The sequence below is a fragment of the Larimichthys crocea genome, chromosome VI (genome assembly GCF_000972845.2).
Source record: "Larimichthys crocea isolate SSNF chromosome VI, L_crocea_2.0, whole genome shotgun sequence".
Taxonomy (NCBI): domain Eukaryota; kingdom Metazoa; phylum Chordata; class Actinopteri; family Sciaenidae; genus Larimichthys; species Larimichthys crocea.
In genome coordinates this window covers 24,020,221-24,042,854 of record NC_040016.1, presented here as the reverse complement: position 1 = coordinate 24,042,854, position 22,634 = coordinate 24,020,221, and the positions used below count along the sequence as shown (strand labels likewise).

General features: G+C 39.7%; 1 protein-coding gene across 3 annotated transcripts in view; it reads right to left on the bottom strand.

Moving 5' to 3' along the window:
- The window catches only part of LOC104933232 (receptor-type tyrosine-protein phosphatase gamma), a 369,578-nt gene that overhangs the window by 58,158 nt on the left and 288,786 nt on the right, over positions 1-22,634 (bottom strand). For all 3 annotated transcript variants that reach the window (XM_027279289.1, XM_027279290.1, XM_027279288.1), the window contains exons 6-7: positions 22,467-22,533; positions 10,593-10,750 (exon numbers count right to left, since the gene is read on the bottom strand). In XM_027279289.1, the coding sequence (XP_027135090.1) occupies positions 10,593-10,750; positions 22,467-22,533 (225 nt within the window). The remainder of the gene's footprint in view (positions 1-10,592; positions 10,751-22,466; positions 22,534-22,634) is intronic.

Sequence of the window (22,634 nt, the reverse complement as noted above, 5' to 3'; positions counted from 1 at the left end):
TTGTGTGCAAGAGAGTGTTGGAAAAATGGAGGGGGGATGCTGAGAGGCAGATTTAGTTTAATGAAGGTAAATGTCTCAGTAAGCAAATTCTCCCTGTGACTCTCTTTGTGCAGTATGACAATCAGGTGCTCTGAAATAAATAAACAACAAAAAATAACACAGAAAAATAAGGCATCTATCTGGAGTCTGAGTATGAGTTTTGAAGGGACTGCGCATGAGTTATTATTGAAAATTGTCTCTGTGTCCTCTCTACCAGTCCACTGTAATTATTCTTGTGGAAGAAGGTTCTCGACTAAACAACCTCCCGAAGGAAGGAAAAGCAGGAACCACAGTCTAAACCAGAGAATGTAAGAAATGAAGATCATTCATTAAAGTAAAAACACATAGAAAATGCTCATTAAACCTGACAATCTAAAAGTGTTGCATACAGAAACATAGAGACAAATTTGACAACATTCGGGGCAATAGAAATGAGTGGATTTGAACACATGCAGATTCATTCTTGGTGGCACGTAGAGATGAAGGCATAGCTTACAGTGGAAAATGCTTAAGTGAAAGTGCGAAATATAAAGGTAATCAAGTGGTTCCCTTACTTGGTCGGTAAATTGTATATATGGAAAAAACAAAGACAGACCGCTCAAGCCCTCCAGTGGTCAATTCTGTCTGAGAGTGGCAAGACAGATTTGGATTTTTGGATTGCAATCTGTCCATTACAATTCAATATTTTTTGTGTATATAATGGATTTTTTGTTCTTGTGGGGAACTAGGCAGATCATTTATAAATTTAGATTGAATTGACATATTTAATCCATTAGGCACTTCCTCCACAGCTGCTGAGGTTTAGTGTAGTGGATCCAAACATTGTTTAGAATCATCTGAGGAGCATGAATATCCATGCCAAATGTTATAGCAATGTGGACAGTAGGTGTTGAGATATTTCGCTCTGGAGCAGTGTGATGTATGGATAAAGCAACAATCATCCCCGCCCTGCCAGGGAAAAACAATAGCAGATGAGGAAGTCAGCCAGTATTTTTTCACGAGCAGAATGTGATTGCAGCAAACCCAAATCCCAAACCCTCCGAGCTGCTGCAAAACAAATGTAAAACGCCCATAAAACATCAGCCTGCCAGCTTTGGTGACCCGCTTTAGGGGTGACTTTCTACGATGATGAAAGTCAAATCTGAGCATTGAAGCAAAGGATTAATAAGAAAAAGCCCTAGTCTGACGCCACTGTTTACCAAGCCATAGTAAACCCTCAGGGTTTAGGCTGGACAAAGACTGAGGATGGAGGTAACACTGCAAGATGAAAGAAGAAACACACATCCATGCACAGCTCTTTAGCCTACTCCTTTGTGTTAGTGTCTCAATGCTTTTTAGTTTCTTTGTTGTGAACTGCTGACAGCCCCCCCGTTTTCACTCTTCTTTCCTACTTCAGGTAGCAGGATACATTTCCCATCATGCCTTTGTAAAGCCTTGGAAATAGCCAGGGATTTGCTGTTGCTTTCAATTAAAGGGGAGGGGGAGTCAGTTGACCGAGGTTCAGGTTTGGTTCCTGGGCATAAGCAATGCAGCTGAAACACTGATGTATCAAGAGAACTGTGTCCTGAGATAGAGGGCCAGTCTTTCTAATAAAAAAAGCTGATTAGGCGTATATGGCAAACATTCTCTTTCACTTTCTGTGTTTTGGGCCCATAGAGCAGCCACGTTAAAGCTCTTCTCCGCCTGTGCTGGTTCGCGTCCCGCTGACTCCATGCACACAGAAATGGAACAAAAATGTGTTTCTGATACAGCTCTTCAAGGCTGTCAGAGCATTTGTAAAAAAAAATCTGATCTGCAACTGTGGCCATTACATTAAGACAACCCAGAGTCTAAGTGCTGTCCCTGTGGAAACTGGTTTCTGTAATTCCTGAAAAGTTTCTGTCAAACCTGTTTGACCGCATCTCTATTAAAGGCAGTCATTAATTATTATAAATATTAAAAAAACAAACATTCATAAAAACCTATTCTTCAAAGGAAAGTACAATGAAACACGTTTGGGAAAATGATTACAGGTTAAAAAAAAAGTAGCTTGTTGCCGAGGTTAACTGCAGAGCTGCATGATAATTCTCTGTGGGTTCATCATAGTGTGACATCTTCCATATAGTAATCAAACCAGCAGGGAATAATGTTACACCGCTTACCTCTTGTTAGTTTGCTCAGCTGTGCAGCTAACTGAACTGACTCAGCCCACCACAGTAGGCTACTGTATTCCCTGTAGACTGGTCACTGCTGGTTTTGAATCCGGCCACGTTCACTAGAAGGTAGATACTAGATAATATATCATGGCACTTTATGCAAACATAGCAATGATGCTGTAACACACACTTGCTATTGGCTACTGTAAATGCTAATCAATGTCTACATAAAATCCCTCCATATCTGCCTCTGAAACACATCAAATGAACAAGTAAACAGCACTGCTTGCTGTATGCTCTAAGTAATAGTATATAATTCCTGTGTAATGATAACATTTGTTTTACTGTGTACCAGACTATGTGTGTGTATGTGTGTATGTGTGTGTGTGTGTGTGTGTGTGTGTAAAATATTATTTATGACCTGCCTGCAATCTGTGTTTGTGCTCCCACAGTGGACTGCAGTAGTACATGAGGCCGGGAGCCTTCAGCCCTTCCTCCACTTCTGGATCAAATGCAACAAAACAAAACCAACAAAAAACAGACTACAGTCTAGCCTGGCACCAGGCCATGCTGCAACTCTTACCTCCACATCAACCTCCAGTCTGAGATGAAATCACTGTGCCATCAGAGCACAAAGCCTTGGTCAAAGCAGAAATTAGCATTAGTGCGTTTCCTTTGACAGTATAGGCAGATTAAAGGAAGCTTGTATTAATCCCCACAGGGAACAACATAATCTATCAGAGAAACACAGACGCTGTGTTTTGCTAACTGCTGTCACAGAATGTAATGTGTACTTGGTGTGGATGACTGCTGATTACATTTCCACCACTGTGCTGGATCAGTGTTTCCAGATTGTGCGGTTTTCTGCCCACGTTTTATTTAACGTGTGACACTTTATGATTTCCAGAATGTATCGTCTTCAACTACACATTTGGACATGTTGTCTCTTGTGTCTTTAAATTTCTCCTCAAGTCACCAACAGTCAGCGCTTGACGATGCCTCATTTGCAGATTTAAACACATTTCACAGAAAACTTGTAATTGTCTTAATAAACTTTCAAGTTTCATATGGGGCATATTACTTAAAATGTCACACCTTAAGTGGTTCAATGTTGTCTTGGCAGGTTGTGATAATTTGTGATACTTTTATATCGTTTGTTTTCTACCTGACTATCTTCCAATAAATGGACCCCTCCACCCATCTGAGTAGTATGATTGAGACTGATGGGACACACAATGACTGATAAGTGATGACAGTTTATTCTATTCTTTCCTATTTCAATTATTATTTTTTCAGCTCTGTGGTGAGAGACTTGTAAAACTTAACATTTAAAGTTTAATCTATCTAAAGTGATTTTATTCTTAACGTGTTATTATTGTAACCACAGTTTGAGTTTTCCTAATTATAGTGTTTTAACAGATGACTACATCAAGTCTGACATAACTTTAACGAGAACAATAGGCTACGTGGTTTTACACAGTAACAGTCTGTGTTTATCCTCATTTGATGCAGGATGTTTGTCTCTGTAAGTGACTGATCATTGGTTCAGTGAGTTCTGTGAACAATGTAATTAGTGCTGAATTCAATTAAATCAAACATGCTAAACCATCATCTGTATTATACAGCACGAGTCGTGCTAACATTTACAATCTTCTTTCACATCTGCATCAGTCAGTTTGTTGTGTCTGTCCTCATGAACAGACACATGCTATACAGTCCATGTGGGAATGATCTCTGGCAGTGCACAGGGGAGCTACTTAACTGTGTGAACTGTATGAACTGTATAAACGGTGTAAACGGAATATATAAAAAGATTAAAGTTAAATATAATATATTATATGGGGGCAATGGAGATCTTCCTAAAGTTTTTATTTCTTTTATATTCTAGAATATGCAGGTTTTCATTTAGTTTGGAGGATCTTGCTGACTATATGCCAGCATTTGGATGCTGTAATCCTTAAGGACTGTGGCCAAAGAGCTACATTTCATGTCCACATTTTTCATAATACATGACAAAAATAGTCTATATCTTTAGCATTTATTTTGTTTTTCCTGCTGAAGCAGAAAGATGCCCAAATCCCAAAACCATTGTACACACTGAACGCTGGTTTTATGTACAACGACAACCCTATTAGGTTACTGATATCCAGTGTTGTGAATAGCATTTCAGTGACTAGATCAGTGTATAATTGGGACCCGCTTCACATTGAAATATAATCATTGAGACATTCTTGAAACAGTGAGAATTCATCTAGATGTGTAAACATATATAAATCATAGATCAGTGCTTACTGAGGTATTTTACAATCTAACATTACTAAATCTTCTCAAAGACCTCAAGGAGAAAAAGAAACCCATATGGCTGTGTCTTATCTGCTTTCTGGAACTGTTGGCACACTTACACACAATGCCAGATGGGAAATTATTAAAAAAAAAATTCCCACATGTCCCACTTGGAATTGCTACTAGGAGGCTGATCTCATCAGTACGTCCCTGTTAGCAGCTCATATTTAGGTTGAATGTGATGTGAGATTAGTGTGGCATAAGCCATCTTAGGTTCTCTTCCACATACCCACACACAGACACACACACACACACACACACACACACAGATGTCAGGTGCACAAATACAAGTGTGGCAAGTCCACATGTCTGTTTGAAAGGAAGGCATTTTAGGTGAGTTGTTGTGTAAGAGCCTGAGCATCGATTCACTCTAAAAGCAGGCCCAAAGCAACGGCTGTCACTCTTGCTGACCTACTTCAACAATCATCCGAAACAAAAGACTAGCAGAAAGAGAGAGAGAATGAGAAATAAAACTCGAAGAAGCAGAGAGAGACAACAACTCAAGTCACCATTGGTGTTAATTCTCTTTCCAACCTCCTCCTTTTATCTTTCTGCATGATGTTCTCTCTGGAGAGTTGCACAGTCAAAAAAAAAGAAAGGGAACAAAAGAACTTCAAAAGAGGCTTTTAAACATGTTGAGAAAGACTAGCTAATGGTCAGGAATCAACAGCAAGAGAACAGGAAGGATGAACGCTGCCCCCGCCGCCGCCTGCTTCCTTGTTGACTCATTGTTGAATCATTTCATATTCCATTGGTCTTTGCATCATTTCCCCTGTGCTGACTTTGAATTCATGTTTTGTTATCCTTTGCTTTTTACAAGTGAAGAAATGAGACAGATTACACTGAAGTTTAACTAAAAAAACAAAAAACATTCACCATGGCTAGAAGCAGTGCACATGAGTCCAATGCATTCATTTATGTCAGGGGAAGAGATAATAGAAAAATAAAGACTGCACAGTTTCATGGTGTGTCCCAGAAAGTCATGTCTGTATGGAGCACGTTTGTAATGTGTTATTGTGAAATGATTCCTGTTATGATTAGTTACTCAGAGAACATGACTGACAGAACTGTGAAGCTCTCTCTCACCACTACATCTGCTATTTTTTTTCTATTTCCAAAATTAAAGCTCTATTTCCCGTAATGTCCCTTTGTTGATGAATGTCATTTCATTTCCATATGAATTCAGAGTTTTTGCTAAGAGACTCCAAATTGAGTTTAGCTGCACTGTGTCTATGTGATTATCCTTGAGATGTGTCTCATACTTGACTGAAGACTGGCAACAAGGAATGGTAAATCTTTTTACTGATAGTGCTGAGGATGAGACAGAAACAACAAAAAAGTTGGTTTCTTCAACAGCATGTGGCTGACTGCTGCTGCAGCAGTTATTAAAATCAGCAGATATTAAAATCTACAAAGTCTACACACCGCACACATAATGACTTTTGCCAACTGACATACACAGATCATTTAAGAGCACACACTGAAGAACTGAGACACAAACAGGAAGTACTGTCCTCCTTTAGACAGCATCAAAATCAGGCTGCTGTTTGCACAGAGTGGGAAACACACCTCTGATGTGTTCACGGATTCATGGAGGTTTGCCGTGTGCCTCATTAATGCCTGTTTCGTCTGGTTTGTGAAACAACTGATCAATCAGATTGATCAAGAATTCGAATGATGACATCTTCCTTCATTTTCAGCAAGCTGCACATCTACATCTATGAAAGAGTAGCTACAGGCGGTGACACTGTGAGGTGGATGTGCAGGTTGTTTTAAGCTGATGGAGAGAGATTACATTTCTAAATTGACAGATTTCTGTGTCGACTGAGACTGTAACAACCTCAGTCCAATTTAGTTTTAGTCTAATTAGCTGTACAGAACACAAATCAATTTGTATAATATCTTAATCACCTTTAAACATGATGTAGTTCTGTTCTCCCTGATGTCAGGATTTATATCTGTTTTGAACTAAAGAAAATTGAATCTGTGAATGAGTTTTTTTGGATTGTTGTTCAGACTAAATGTGCAACTTGAAGACTTCCCTTAAGGCGCTGGGAATGTTTGGGCATTCAAGTTTCAGTTTGACATTTGGTACTTAGAATAACTGTTGGTTGCAACTGTTTGGATGAGGTTGCTTTAAAGAACATCTTTATCTTTCTTCCTCCACCTCATCAGTCTTTTTAACGTCTCCTTATTGCCTGCTTTACACTGACCCACTCTTCTAACTTCAAGGCAGGGAAACCAATACATTGTCCACATTTAGCTTGCTCCACTGCTGCTCTTAAGCAAACTCATTTCGTCTCATTAGAGGACGGGTCTGCCAAGTGCTCTTTAGACTGTGTGATGAAGATGAGAGCTAAAGACTTTTCCCACACTGGAAACACTGGAGCTGCCACTCTGTTTAGAATGACAGCATCTCAGTTTATCACCATTTTCATGGTCTTTACTTTTTCCTCAGGGTCACTTTCTCTAGCAACAGTAACTAAGAAGAGCAAGGTTTAGTGAAGGATCAATTACAAATGACATATTGTTTCATTTAGTTTGGAGGATATGTTCTTGCATAACCTGCTGGTTTTACCCACCACCAGTGTCTAGACTCTGGTCAGAATGAGTCTTTATGGGCTTGTGTTTAATTAAGATACTTCACATCAATGGATCTAATCACCAACGTCCATTTTGCTGCCTCAGTTAATCACTTGATCCATTTAAAAAAACACTTTTTTTGGGGCCTTTTTCAAGCTTTATTTTCGACAGAGACAGCTGAAGAGTGACAGGAGCGTCACTCAGCCTTCGTACATCTACCAACTGAGCTAATCGACACCCCATCCATTTTTAAATGATCTCTGCTAAAATCAATTAGCAGAGATCAGCCTTATATAAAATTGAAAATATTCCCCTCAGTCATTCAATGACTATACATGGTGCAGTTTCAGCAAGGACATTTCTTTCCTTCTCCTTTTGAAATCTTTGTGATGAATCAACTAATTCTCTCCAGTCACCAAACTGACGTAGTGTTGTCGTTGTTTCATCTTTAAGGTGATTTGAAATGAAATTGTCTATAGAAAAATAAATCATTTTATAAGAGTTAGAGGAAGTTGGAGAGTGTGTAATATGAGTGTTTTATCTTGAGTACTGACTGTAGCTGGCGAGCTGTTAATAATGTCATTATATGAATTTAGTTGATGCTTTTATCCAAAGTTACTTACAATATGTTTAGCCATGTAGTTACAATCCAACAACAACAAGAATCAGCAAAGAACACTTCCATCAGGCGCTACATTTACCCTCAGAGACAGAGCAGAGTTTGGTTTGATTCTGTGTTCTATGCTTTTATGAGCCGTAGTAGTCAGACTAAATCAGTTTTCAGTCTGTGATGGACTGTGCCGACTTTCTGCTGTCCTGATGCTCACACCGTTGTCGAGTCAGGACAAACATATTTTTGCCACCTCTACAATCTTGTCCTTCAGTCAGGTCACTTTGACCATCTGGTATTCGATTGTATTTGGTCTTTCCCCCCCCAGGGTTCAGTCATGCCAGACTTAAAATAGTCTGGAGGAAAATGATTTTATTTTACCACAGCCACTTCACGAAACTCAGTGTAGTGCTTTCATGTGATGTTTGACTTTGATGAACACACTAAGGTTTGCATCTTTGAGGGCAAACTGTCTAAAACATAACTACATACTGTAGCAGCTCTAAACCTAACTAGCTAAAACCAAGTGTAAACCTACCAGGACCTGGTTTGTGGACTATGGTTCTGAAGCCTTTGGCTTCATGGTCATCACCATCTTAGCTTTGTGGAACCAGGAGTGACCATGTTTGGACTAGAGTATGAAGCTCGCTGAGAAGAGAGAGAGACTTTGTTTTGAATGTGTACATTCTGCAGTGGTAACTAACTCACATCAAACCTGCATTACTCAGTCAGCAGCATTTAAAACAGTCCAGGGGAAATCAATCTGGTTGTTTTTGTGAGTGATGTTTTATTTACTCCTTCTTCTTATTTACGTCTTAAGATATAATCAGACAGATGTGTCCCTTTAAACTCATCTGCAGATACTACTGGATATGACACAGAGAAAAGGAAGATTGCTTTTAGAAGCATTTTCATAAACAATGTCAGAATTATTCAGTATTGTTAAAACAAGCAATATCTGTAAGGATACCAAATAAGAATGATCTGTCTTCACAATGTGTCCAACAAAAGTCAGTTCAGTTTTAATCCATAAGTCCAAATATTATAGTTCATCAAGCTAAAACCAGAGAGATGGGTCTAGAGTTAAGGTTCTGTTTCATGCCGAGTAGCAGTACATTAGATTTAGTCCTATTGAGCAGTAATTTATCATCTGACGACCAGGTTTGTAGAATATTAAAATCAGATTGCAAAAGTGTAAAATGCTCATTTGATAAACTTTGTTTTAATCTCATCAAGTACAAATGAACCTAACAAAACATGTTTGTTTTTTTAATACATTGCAGTTAGCTCAGTGGGAGATATTTTGTGAATGTAGAAAGAGCTGTGACAAAGCAAAATAGATATAGAAGTCTTATTAAATTATTTCAAACTGACGGACGAGAAATGCTGATTGAACACACTTTTTATTAGAAGTGAATGATCCTGTGATCCTGCACCAATACCTCTTAATCTGAACATCAAGTATTAGTTGGAACCTATCCCATTAATTTTTCTTCTACTATCCAGTTTAATTCATTTAGGTAGTGATTTTTAGTAGTTTTAGTAGTAATCAGTGAAGCAGTTTGACTTTGAAACTTCTAATTGGATGTGAGACAAGAATCCAGTCCAGCAAAGACTGAGAAGTGGTGGTGACTGTAGTGGGTCCATTAATTACTTTTGTTAGGTTCGGATGGGAAAAGATTTATCTTCAGAAAATGACTTATGTTAAAGTCACTGAAAATATTCAATTTATTTCCATGAGTGGAATAAATAATTGAATTCAAACTGTTTGATGACTGGGCAGGTACAGCTGTCTGTGCTTTTATTGTCATGCAGAAAAAGAAAAAGAGTTTTTGATCAATAGAGGTATAAGTTAATAAGCCCAGTGTGAAAGATATGGAGCCACACTGCTTCTGGTGGATCTATATATAACACAGCATTTGGTAATGCACTTCCTTTATACACATTACAAAAACTGGAGAACTTCCTGCAAATGGAGAGATCCCTGGGAATTGTTGGACATATTGTGGTGTTTTGAATTTCATCTAAAAATTCTGCAAATGTTTTTTACAGTGCCATTTTAAACCTGCCAGTGAAGCTGAGAATAAAGTAAGCTTGGGGATTTGTGGCACGAGAACAAAATCAGAAAGAGTATCTAACAGTGCATCACATATAAAATATATATATATATATACACATGTTAAAGCATGTGGGTGCCCCACCACATAGCTGGGTGCCTAATTTTTTTTGGTCTTCCATTGCTAAGATGGTTCACATGAAGGGGTGGTTATTTGTTTAGGGGGCTGCCTGTGCCAGATCCATCTCCCAGTGTGTCTCATGCTGAAAGCATTTACAGCTTCAAGAAGTAAAATAACCCAGGGTTTAAGAGTACACACAAACCCTTCAAAAACCATACAGCATAAAAACCAAGCTTATTGTTGATTAGATTTATTTAGTCAGTGCAAATTTAAACACACTACAAAGATGCAACTGAACAATAAAAGTTTGTTGTCACTAGTCATTTTAGGCCATTATTTCCAGATAATGATTTAATTATCCAATTATCTTCAGGTAAACTGGTTCATGCTATGATGACTTAATTATATATTATCTCCCAGAGAAGACAAATTATGTTTCTGGGACACAGAGGAATTTGTTGCAGTGGCAGGAGTTTCTGTTATCCGAACATCATAACACATTTAAGCCCTCATCACAAGATAACAAATAATTATCAGGATAATGGACTTAAATCTCAAGATAATGGTTTCAAAATTCAGGTAACGAGATGACTCAAATGTGATCTGGAGATAGTTGGCCTGAATATGGCTGCACTGAGGTTCCACTACAATACACCTCATCCTTGTGCTGTACATCATCACAAACATTACATTTGTGTTTCTCACCTGTTTGTAGGAGACATAGATAGGTCTGCTGAAGATGATCCACTCCACCACCTTGCTGCAGGGCGGTGTGGTCAGAGAGCCGGTGTAGCGGTAGTAGCTTCCCAGTGAGGATGGCAGCAGGTCCTTCAGCACAAACGGCTCCAGGACAGTCTCTTTTTCTATATGAGAGAGGGCAGGAGAGAGTGTTCAGATCAATACAACATGATCTACACAACACTCCTTATTTCACTGCAAACTATGGTAATCAGGCTTTCTGGAGCAGATCCAAGTGCTACTGTTTCACAGCCTTTAAGTTTATGCTATTGATTTCATTTGCATTGTGCCTGCCTCGTTCAATGCCCCCCTATTGACAAACATAATTGCATCAAACACCTATAATTATACCTCTCTTGGTGTTGGACGGCATGCACAATACAATCAACGATACAGCATCACGTCTCCAAGGCCAATTGTTGACACGGTGGAATTATTCATTGGCTAACAATGTGCACTAGTCACCAATATGAAACACACAGCGGTCTGTGGGGAGGAAGGGAATAAGGCTGAGTGAAACGATGAAGGAGGCTTGAAGCAAAATTGTCTGTGCACTTTTGAAATTCTATTTTTATTGAGAGCAATCCAGATACCCCAGAAACATGCATTTCAAACTAAATGATGAAAGTAATCAGACAGGCACATTTACAGTGTGACTGTAAAGTGTTTTTGTCTGTGTGCGAGTTATTAACCTGGAGCTACCACTGACCTGCGAAGAGATGTTAATTTGTGTTCTGCAGTGGGCATTAAGAACAACAAGAAAAGAGCCCTGAGCGGTGAACATTATGGGCTGCTCCACTGGCTGATACAGCTCAGCCCAACTCTGCTTTTCCTGGAGTTTTCTTCACTAACAAACAAATAGAACAATAATTGTTACTTGAGGGTTCCAAGTGACATGTTGCCTATTTACACATACTGAGGACCCAAGTCTACTCTGCAAATGTATTATTATTATTATTATTATTATTATTATTATGCATTTAGAGTCATGTTTATGTCCAGCCAAAAAGTATTGTCCAACGACCCTTTTCACATCACAGTCATTTAAACTGACATGGCAATATTTCATAAGATACTACGTATGAAAAACGTTACCAATACACATCATCACTCAACTGATTAAAACAGGAAAAATAAAAAAGCTTTGTATGCGAAGAGGGGAGGAGGCAGAGAGGAAGGGCAGAGTGTGACAAGGAGGGAGGAGTTGTAACTGGAGAAAAGAAAAGAAGGAGGAAGTGAATTATGAAGTAAATGCAAAGGTGCAGAAGGAAGGGTTGAAAAATATGGAGCCAGGAACAAAGGGGAGAGGAATTATTATATGGCATAAGGGGGGGTGGGGGGTTTGGCACGTCTTTATCACTGACATCTCCTCTCCTCTATCTCCACCTCTTCCTCCTCACACTCCTTCCTCCTCTTCCTCTTCAACCTCCTACTGACTTGTCTCCTGCGGCCTCCCCACCCCAAATCAGGGATGTATTTTCAGCTCGTTGAATCAGTGCGACAGTGAGCTCAGGAAGGAGGAAGAGTCGAAGACAGGAGGAGGGGGGTGTCTATAGCAATGAGGTGGGAGGAAGTGGGGTGGGACTGACAGGGCAAGGCTTTCTTCTAGATTCATGCATCTGAATTAGAACCAAACACACAATTTGGCATGTCTCACTTCTCAAATAAGAAAATGTTGGGACACAAAACTTCTCTTCTCTTTACGCTCTGCACCACATGCAGGCATGCATGCAGGAAGGAGATTTAGCCTGAAGGCCTGTAGGTTTTGGTTATTCAATGCCACCTCCAACCTAAATGACAAAACAGTTATCAAAAAACTAGGGATGCACCGATGCATCGGCTGAACATCGGTATCGTCCGATGTTCAGCCTCCTCAACTGCCATCGGCAAATAAAGATGACGTTCACCGATGGCAGTGGCCGATGATTGTATGTTGGTTTACATGTTGCATGAACGCTGTGCTGAGGAGAAACCTTTCTTTTTTCCTTTTATTTTTAGGGATGTAACTCTGCCGAGACAGAAAAGCGTGCCCGTGACAGGGTTCAACTGGCTGGTTTTGCAATCTATTTTGCAGGCAAAAATGGGTTTGGGTGGGTGGATAAAAATTGGACTGGATCAGTTTGGTGGGTTTTTGTAGCTAAGACATGAGCACTTCAGATCCTTCTTCCTGAGACTCTCTGTTCAGCAGGCAGCAGTCTCACTCACTCTTTCACTCACACACAAACACTACAGCTCTGGCTGACGTGCCGCCTAAACTCACAACAGACACTCCCACTACATTCAGCTCACTTCACGCACGCCGGGCCTGCCCACCCTTAGCCTACAAAATCAAGTTTGAGAAATGTCTGCATGGAGCACAGCTGCTTACAGGTGTGCAGCTGACAGATGTGCTGCTCACAGTGACAGCTTCCTCATCGCTACCTGAGCCACCATCCTCCCTCACGTCCTGAGTGTCCTGGACACATCCTGTATTCTGTGATTTTCTTCTTTTAATTTCTAACCGAGCCGTTTCAGTTTTTGCCCATACACACATGGTGTCTCTTCTCTGTCTCTCGCTCGCTTAACGTGCTTGCTCCTGATTCACATATACCGGTAAAAATAAATGTGTATGAAAACATTACAAGTGAGAAAAAAATAGATGAGCGAAAAACATGAAATGACCCTGAACTTCACAATTGGTGCAAAAAAAAAAACAGTTTGAGAGTCTTCTCATTGAGCAGCCTCATCTCCACGACTACATCAATATTGTCACATCTGACTTTAACACTAGAGATCATGTTCTCCCCTCAACAATCAGTGTTGGCTACCACTTGGAGGTGCAGTAAACCATTCTGGAGAAAGATAGTTGATTGTGGAGTCTCATTATCAGGTCGTCAAACACTGACACCTTGAGTTGGTGCGACCTGGATGGAATAAGACTTAACAATCAACTATCTTACTGACCTGCAATTGGCCAAAAACTCCTGTTACAGTCTAGATTTTCTAGATCTCTCAGCCTGAAATCAGACAAAAGGAGAGGCAGAAGTATAGGGTTCTCTCAGACCACTTGAATTACAATACATTGAAAGGTTATTATGGATTTTTTCGCCCAGTGATGCCAAAAATAAACTGCTTACCACAGCTTTAAGACCAGTGCTGAACACTGCATATACATTTCCATTTTTGCATGTTCAGAAAATTAACTAAGCAAGGAGTGCCTAGTCTTTGGAAACTGTTGCATTGCCCCAGAGAGCAACCCCAGGGAGGGAAATGAGTTCAGGCTGGTGGTATCCACTTAACTCCAGATTAAATTATTTGAGAACCTGATAAAAGCATGTATTCTGAAACAAGTTGATTATGTGTTATAGCAATTACAGCTGGCATATGGGCTAGAGCAGAGTGCAGTACTTTATCAGTGTATTTAGTGTATCTGAGTAGAGCAAGTTCATAGCCAGAATGGAAAAATGATGTGCATATGATGTTGATAACTTTGTGTTCTTCCTTAAGAAGCTTAAGGACATGGCAGTTTAAAGATAACTACACGTTTCCAAAGCCCGTGTAATACAAGGGAAGGAAATTGAATTGGCAGACAGCTGAAGGAGAGCTGATTGTTTTTTTGAAGAGAAATACAGATGCAGCCAGTAAGTAGCCAACCTGAGGGTTTGCTTTTCCTGTAGAAAATGAATGTCATTTAACATGTCCAGTAACATGGTGACTTTTTTATCACAGTTTTATTAATTCCATTTTTAAATCTTGAGTCCATGCCTGGTTTAACAGCTTGAGATGAAGCAAAATAACCACTGAGGTTACCAACAGGGCTGGAGACCAGTGTTAAGCAGCCGTTTCTGAACATCTTTAAAATGTTTGCATCAATATATTCTTTGTCTGAGAACATTTCACACAAACACTCTTGACAAATATGATTTATAACACTGATGTTAGACTGTGTAATGCTGAAGAGAAGAAGGTCCATTTTTGGATGGCCATGCGCTTTGGTTCAGACTATAATATCTCAACAGCTGCTGGATGGATTGCCACAGAAATTTGTGCCGACGAGGATCCCAGAGGATGAATCCTACTGGCCTTGGTGATCTCCTGACTTTTAATCTAGCACCAGCACATCATTGATTGCACTTAAACAGTGAAATATCTCAAATGTAGTACACTGAAGTATTGGAGAGACTGTAATGAGATATGATACATTTACCTCTTAGAATGAATTGTTACTTTGGTAACTGTACATATAGTGCCATTGTAAGTGAAAATTGAAAATTGGAAAAAAAAGCTCTTAATAGGAGATGGAAAAACCTTTGAATAAGTTATGGCGTACAACAATTTAAGCCCTGACAGACTCCTTATGGTTCCTATGGCTCTATCTATAATCTATCCATGGTGGCTCCACAGAGATCTGATGAAACTTTCCTCACATTAATGAAACAAAGAGAAATGTCATATTTCCATCCTATTTTCTGGCACTGAATGGCGTCATCTTGTTGTGCCCCCTTCCTTGGGTTGATTTTCCAACTGGAAAATTGGCGTCACCTACTGCTCAGAAACCAGCTCCCAATATTTGCATAACTGTGGTGGATGATAATAAGCATCCACATTTTCTTTTGCCAAATTAGTCTCAATATGGTGAGAATTTGCAACACATTTGATGGAAACATTGTGAGTATGTTAGCATGTTAATATTAGAATTTAGCTCAGATACAAATGCAGTCTCACAGAGTCACTGGCATGACACTGAACCTTGTTTTTAAGTGTGACCACAATATTTATGTAACTTTAACCAAGCTCAGTTTGCACTGAATGTAAGAAATGTTATTGACTATATTGAATATGTAAACATCAGAGATCACAGTTCTTTTTGACATGTTCATCAATTTCCTGCACTTTCTGTTCTCACTGCTTGTTTCTTCTTCCCAACTTCCTCTTGACTGACTCATCATAATGAAAGAATTATGTGCTATGGGCAATCATCATCATTACGAAAAAATGGAATGTTGGTTTTCCTAATAACTTATCACCATACAATTACTATTTAAAATAATTACAACGAATGGTCTACATGTAGCATCAGTAATTAATACAGGCCTTCATCCTCAGAAAGCGTTCGTATTATTTTCACAATTCCAAGAAAGTGAAAAATCAACAATCTGTTAATAACAGTTTGATAATGGCACCAACTAAAAAACACAGTGTGAAAATTATTATTAGAACAACATGTAGATTTTCCACTCGGCTGTTTTTGGGAGGGCATTACTCGTTTATGCATGGCTGAAAATCATTAATATTCCATATCAGACAGCCCCTGTTAGCAGCCTGAAATAAGCACTGGTGTCAGAATGAATTAGGTGTTTGTTTGCCTCTGGGTTACCATGAGCACACAACCATTAAGCGTCTATGATAAAAGAGTGCAAATACAGTACAGAAGAGACCTTTTCCCTGATTTCTGAACTCCTGAACAGTACTGCGCTGTGGAGAAAGTGGGTCTTGTAGAAGTCATGCAGGGACAGTGATGCATACTTTTAAAAAGCTGAGATATTTCAGCTCTAAATCCCAGAGTGTTCGAGGGCAGTTAAAAGAATAAAAGAACCAGGGACTCATTTATCTGCACTGCAGTTAGATTGCTTCATTTGCACATGAAATGAGGTGGCATTTTATGCCTGGATGAGAACTTTGTATTTTGCAGCGATAAGTGGATTTTTACTGCAAAACACTGAGCGAGTGACTTTCTACCCAGTCTTATCAACAGATGGTAAATGTTGGGATTTATTGTGTGGATTTATTAGGATTTTATGTCACGTTTTCATTGTTTTTTTTAATGTATTTTTTTATTGTGTGTTCCTATTGTAAAACCTTAGACAATAATGATTGAATTAATTTGAGTGCTTTATGGTCATGAACGATACTTCTCTCAGCATTAGCATATCAGCCATGGCATTAGTTTTGCAGAATAAATTTGACTCATTTTGAGTCTGTTTGTCTGTTTTTCGTACATAATAAACAAGTTAATGAGAACATTTGGATGTACAGACTTGTTATCTTAGTATGTGCGAAAGTGGTACTAAAGATATTTCTTGAATTGTTAGATTACATTCCAGTGTAGCACTGTAAGGCAGTCTGTTGTTAACAGTGCTGACTGTGGAGCTGGTAAGTGTCTCAGGGCTCATATTTTCTTGGTTACCCAGGTTGAGTTGCAGGGACGTTCTGATCACAAGTCAAAGGAGTCTGAATCACTGCATTCATTTCTCTGTCTCTTTTGTGTATATCTTTTATTTGTGAGTTGACACTGAAAATGACTTGCTTTTAGAGATGATGAATCACAGTCTCAAGTTGCTGTGTGTTGTGTAAGAAGCTGGAGCTGGGAGGTAATTACTTTAACTTTAAAAGCAGCTACCCGCTCCGTCCAAACACACCTACCAAAGCTCACTAATTAACACACATCTTGTTTGTTAATTCATATGCCACAACAGCAAGGCTAGAAAGAAGCAGAAATAACTTCAGCATTGTTTCTTTGCTCTGCATGACAAACATGAACAGCCTCTTATAACCACGTATCACCGTGGATGTGTTGACTGAGCTCCTTCAGTCTTTGACCGAAGATATGAAGTGAACAAACAAACACAAACTTCATTCTGTAAGTGTCTGACGTACAGTACACTGAACTGGAGCAGGGTGACATGAACATGCAAATTCTTACACTGTCAACAGATCTGAGAGGATTGCGGTCTAAGCAGTCTGTGTTTGTCCAGTACAGAACATACAGTAGAGGGACAGAGTGAGGCTTTTGGTATGTTACCATTGTTTAGGCGCTGCATATACTGTAGCTGTATATTTACACACCCCACTGTGTCATTTCCTCTGTTTATCTACTCGAGCGTCTGTGCTCAGGCTGCTCTCGTGTCACAGTGCTGCATTGAAGCCATTCCTCCTCGCCGGCACAAATTACAAGTCCATTAATTCACTATCTCAGTCACTGCACGAAGTCTCCACTGACTCGGCACTCTGCAACCCTGATTGGCAATTAATTTTTAAAGGGTGTACATCGCTTATAGTGGTTTCTCCTGGTTTGAGGTACCTTGTCAACCCTGTGGCACTTCTATGGCAATTTGAAAAAAAAAAGATGTGTTCATTTCCCTCTTTCTCTATTTGTACTAATGTACCTCTTCTCTGTCTACCACTCCTTGCTGATGGGGTTTTAATCCCTAAGAGCTCTCTTTCACATCAGATGTGATGTGGCACCACTGCACAGTGTTCGCATGTTAAGCTTCTTTTTCATGCTCTCCTCAATGGGATTTCCAGAAATTTGGGGCAGATGCATTCATTTATCTCTCCTCCTTTTTCATGGTGTATTTTTGAGGATTGATTCACAGCTGCTATCTTGAGATCAGTGGATGTTTGAGCAGTTATGGATCACAGTAGTTATGCTATGCCAGCAGCATCATTTTTTTTTACCATCACCAGCAGGTAGGCCTTTAGAGCAAACATTTATTTACAGATCTTGATTCGGTCAGTGCGCCTTTCCTTCAGACTTTCCGGTGAACGGAACAGCATCTTAAAATGCAGTGTCAGTGGGATAACTCTTAAAAGGCTGTTTTGGAAGAGCATGGCTGAGATCCTGAGAACATTCCCTCATTCATTTTCAACATGATGAACTAACTTTATTTCCTTCTGTATTTCTTTTTCTGATTCTATTCATTACTGGCTATATGGTAGTGAAATGAGCTTTTGACATTAACATCCAGGAGATAAACCTAATTAGAATGTTGGCATGAAATTTGAGGTTAGAGGTTTTGCTGTAGATGATTGTGATGATAATAGTGCAAGTATGTTTGCTAATTAAGACACCAATGATACTGATAATGTAAATATGCAAAGTGATTAATATATAGGGGTGACAGCCATGATTTCACATGAAATGAAGACAGGAAGAGAGGAAGATGGAAAAAACATTGGGATAAAATTGAGTTGATGTGGGGTCACTATACTTGATCCAGTATCAATGGGTAGACATGAAACATAATGTGGTGCAGACCGGAGTGTGTTACCGCCGTGCACGGTGGAATTTAGGGGTCAGATAAGTCTTGTCAAATGCAGAAGCAGCTCATATTTAGATCATATTCAGACGTCTCGTCACTGTTGATTTCCTCTGACCATTAGTTTTTTGTTTTTTTTTACTTGTCACTGGGGTGTACATCAGGGTGCCTTTGGTACATGCTGACTCAGAATATATAGACAAATTCACAATAAAATATATATGCACACTACAATGCATATGTTATTCAGTCAAACTGGCAAAGTTGCTGCTTTGATATTTAGGTTCAAGCCATATTGATATTGAGAATATATGTATTATGTATTATATATTCTGTCAGTGCTGTTGACCAAGAGGTGCCTAAAGGCATAATCCACCTCTATCCTGTTACCGATTAATAATATAGCAGTATATAGTGTGAGGATATTTATCTGCACTTCTTTCTAACCTGTGAGTATTTCCGAAGCGTGTTTAAACTTTTTCACTGTCTTGATGATCTCTGCAATACACAATAGTCAACAGCAAAATGAAAAGCATGAAACGTGAGAGAGCTATCATCGTGCTCCTGCTCCTCTTCGCTGCCGCTTCTCATCTTTCCCATCCACCACATCATTATCAGTCTTTGCATCTGCCTCCAAAGCCCCTGCAAACCCTGTGTAGACAATGGGCTCCTCTCTTCACCACCGAAGCCTTTCATGAGTCTGCTATGTAAATCAGACTCAGCCTTTTTACCGGGCTGATTTCACAGGGATGCCGCGGTGCTGCTCGCTGGCTAGCTAGTCAGAGGGCATTTGTTCCAGTGTAGTTTCATGTAAAATGCAACAAGGCATGAGGTACAAAGACAGAGGAGTCAGACCTGTGGTGCGTGTCCGTCAGACAAGCCCAGCAACAAGAGAAGAGAGTGCTGTGAAAAATTTACCCACCCGCTGCTCCATAGAAGAGCACTGGTGGAGACAGAGCAAATTAGCCAACCACCATCCCAGTGGGAAAGATGGGAGCGTGGCCTTGATTGAACTTGAGTGGTCTTTGTGTTAGATGAATTATGGAGGCAGAGTAGTTTTTCCAAGATAGCTGAGCAGGAGATAAAGTGCAAGTATCATGTGGTGAGGTTTTATCAAACTTTTATTTGTGTATGGCGAAGCTTTCAAAATTCACTCTGAAGCCGTTCTGCTGTTGCAAGGCGAGCACGGCCTTTTGGGGGGACAAGACAGAACATTGCTTCAGGATAAATGTTTTGATCATGACAGGGATGCACTTCGGGGCTGTGTGCAGGAGACAACTGTTTTTGACTGAGGGCATACAGTACTGACAAAAAACAACATCAAATCTTCTAATTTGTTACGTGAGGGGGACAAACATCCCAGAAGTCCTAATTTATGATTTGAATGTACTGTATGTGAAGCACTAAATGATGCAAAAGGCGAGGACTTTGATGAGGGTACAATCAAAGATAGAGTACTCTGCACCTGACATTTGCTATCAGATGTTTATCCTGCTAAAGCTTGACTTTTCTCTGAGAATTATAGTAACACCATTCACTTTGCTCTCCATATGCATTCTATACTGTGCAGATTCACTTCCTCCAAAGCTCTGCCTGTGTTGTGGACCTGGCCCTTACTTAGCCACCTGCCAGATGAGCATATTAATGAAGGTATAGCATCTGCATGTATGTTGTTTCTGATACCCAGAATTTACTAAAACAGAGGCCCCACTGGCACCGGACCAGAGTTAGCTCAAAGGCTGATTACATTTATGTTTATATTATGTCTGTGAGTCATGATTATATTGCACTGACAAACATATTGCTTTTGCATACTGTTGACATTTCTATCTTTTATTTACTAAGTAGCTAGTTCAAATCCAGAGGTATCAGCAGGCATTTTACAACAAGTGATAATAAGCTTGATTAGTAGAAGACAACAAGTCTTGATGAAGCCCAAAAGAGCTGAAGCAAAATATAGTTATTCAATATGTGTCAATAATTTTCAGGAGGTGATTTTATTTCAGCGTTCTGTAACATAGGTCTGCAAAGATCATTTTTCTTGTATAACATTATACTCCAGCAGAATGCTGAAATCTAAGAACATTGTGACTTAGCTACAACAAATTCTGGCAAGGCAAGAAACATGCAATCAATTTATCAGATAGGTTGTAAACCAACCATCCTCCATTCATCCAGCGGGCAGATTGGAGGAGCCGTGCCCAGCTCTGAGAGTGCTCCAAATTGCGGGAAAGGAGGTATATAAGTATAGTCCATTTCCTATCTTGGATTGGGTTACGGTAGCAGCAGTTTAAGCAGGGTATTCCAGACATCCCTCTCAGTCCTCATGAAACTTCTTCAATCTTAAGGCGTTTCCAGGCTCAGATGGGATATGTAATCCCTTCAGCGAGTTCAACCCAGGGATCTCCTCCCAGTTGGATGGGAGACATTCTTATCAGGTGGTCTAAGCACCTTAGCACCCTCCAAACGTCCAAGCTCCTCACCCTGTCTCTAAGGCTGAGCCCAGCCACCCTATACATCTCATTCTTTCAGTAATGACCATAGGTGAGGGTACCAGTGAAAATCTTCATTGAGACATCTCTGGTAATCTCTGGTGCTGTGCAATATGTCAAAGTTGAAGCAGAAAGTGCGTCTGTAAACTGTGAGTCATTTTCACAGTTTTCTCCTTAGAATAAATGCTGGCAGACTTCTTTTCAGTGACAACAATTGACTGTGAGTTGGTGAGTTATCTTTATAGATAGACTGACCACACTATGCAATTGAAAATCAGTTGTAATGAACCAGGAACATGTTTTTACTCATTTGTTCTATACAAAGGTACTAATGCACAGCTTATACTGTCAGGCTCACTCCCAGTGAGTGAAGTCAGTTTTCTTTCACATTTTGTCTGTATCCCTCTTTTTTTTTTTTTTTGTTTTGTTTTTTTGATTTGCCTATTTTCATTCCAGTGGAGTATTTATATTAATAAATAAGCATTTCCATCGCCCTTTTTCCTTGGGAGTTCTGGATTGTAAAAAGGAACATTGTCCATATAATGCCACTATAGCTCAGAGTGACAACGCCTGAGTTACTGTAGTAGTGCTAATTTACCATGCTAATTCCACACCCCTCCTGAGAATGGGCAGGAAATTAGCAAAGCAAATTTACAGTTCAAATATTATGCCCCATCAGTGGGTAAAGCTGATCTGGACTTGTTCAGTTCAAATATATCATGGCTCGCGACAGGAATATTGTTCTGCTGTAATAGTTTGCAGATAAATGTAGCTACAGATTAAACTGAATTAGTCAAACTGAATGAATCTGAAGTCCTCACAGTACTGAAACCCGATTGGCTGATAGCAGCAGTTCCTCAGATGTACAGGGAATAAGGTGAACCTGCTGAGTCGCTTTCCAATTTAACTGCTGCAAACTGGCCTGACTGGACGGAATCAGTGTGTGTGTCCCAGCCAATACAATGAAGTGAATGTTGGACTGACAAAGTACTCAAGCCTACATTTCAACACAAAATGCTGATGACTGAAGTTCTAGTGCAGCCATGTCACTAATACACTAGTCTCCTGTGTCTTCTGGCCAATTCCCTATCCTTCAACATCAACTAGTACGTTGTCTATAGCACAGTCTGTTTGCATTTTCTATATCATTCCTGTGACAATTTTTATGACCAGCTTTGTGACTGAAAAGTGAAAGTAAAGGCAGACCCCAACCCAGTATGATGGTTAAGGACCAGAGGTGGTCATACAATAAATGTGTGAGCTGGAGAACCAAAACGAGGAGTTAAAAACCACCATTCCTTATACGACTGGCCACTGGGACTGTAACTCACCATGATGGACCACACCCTTCAGGCCGTGGATTATGGGGTCGACAGCAGGATTGTCCTTCCCTCCCACCTGAGGAACACCAACAGATCAGTTATCATCAGACAGCATTCTCAGAGAGCATTTGTTTACACTTTCATTTTTCAATAGTAAAAGCTGAAGCCATGAAAGAG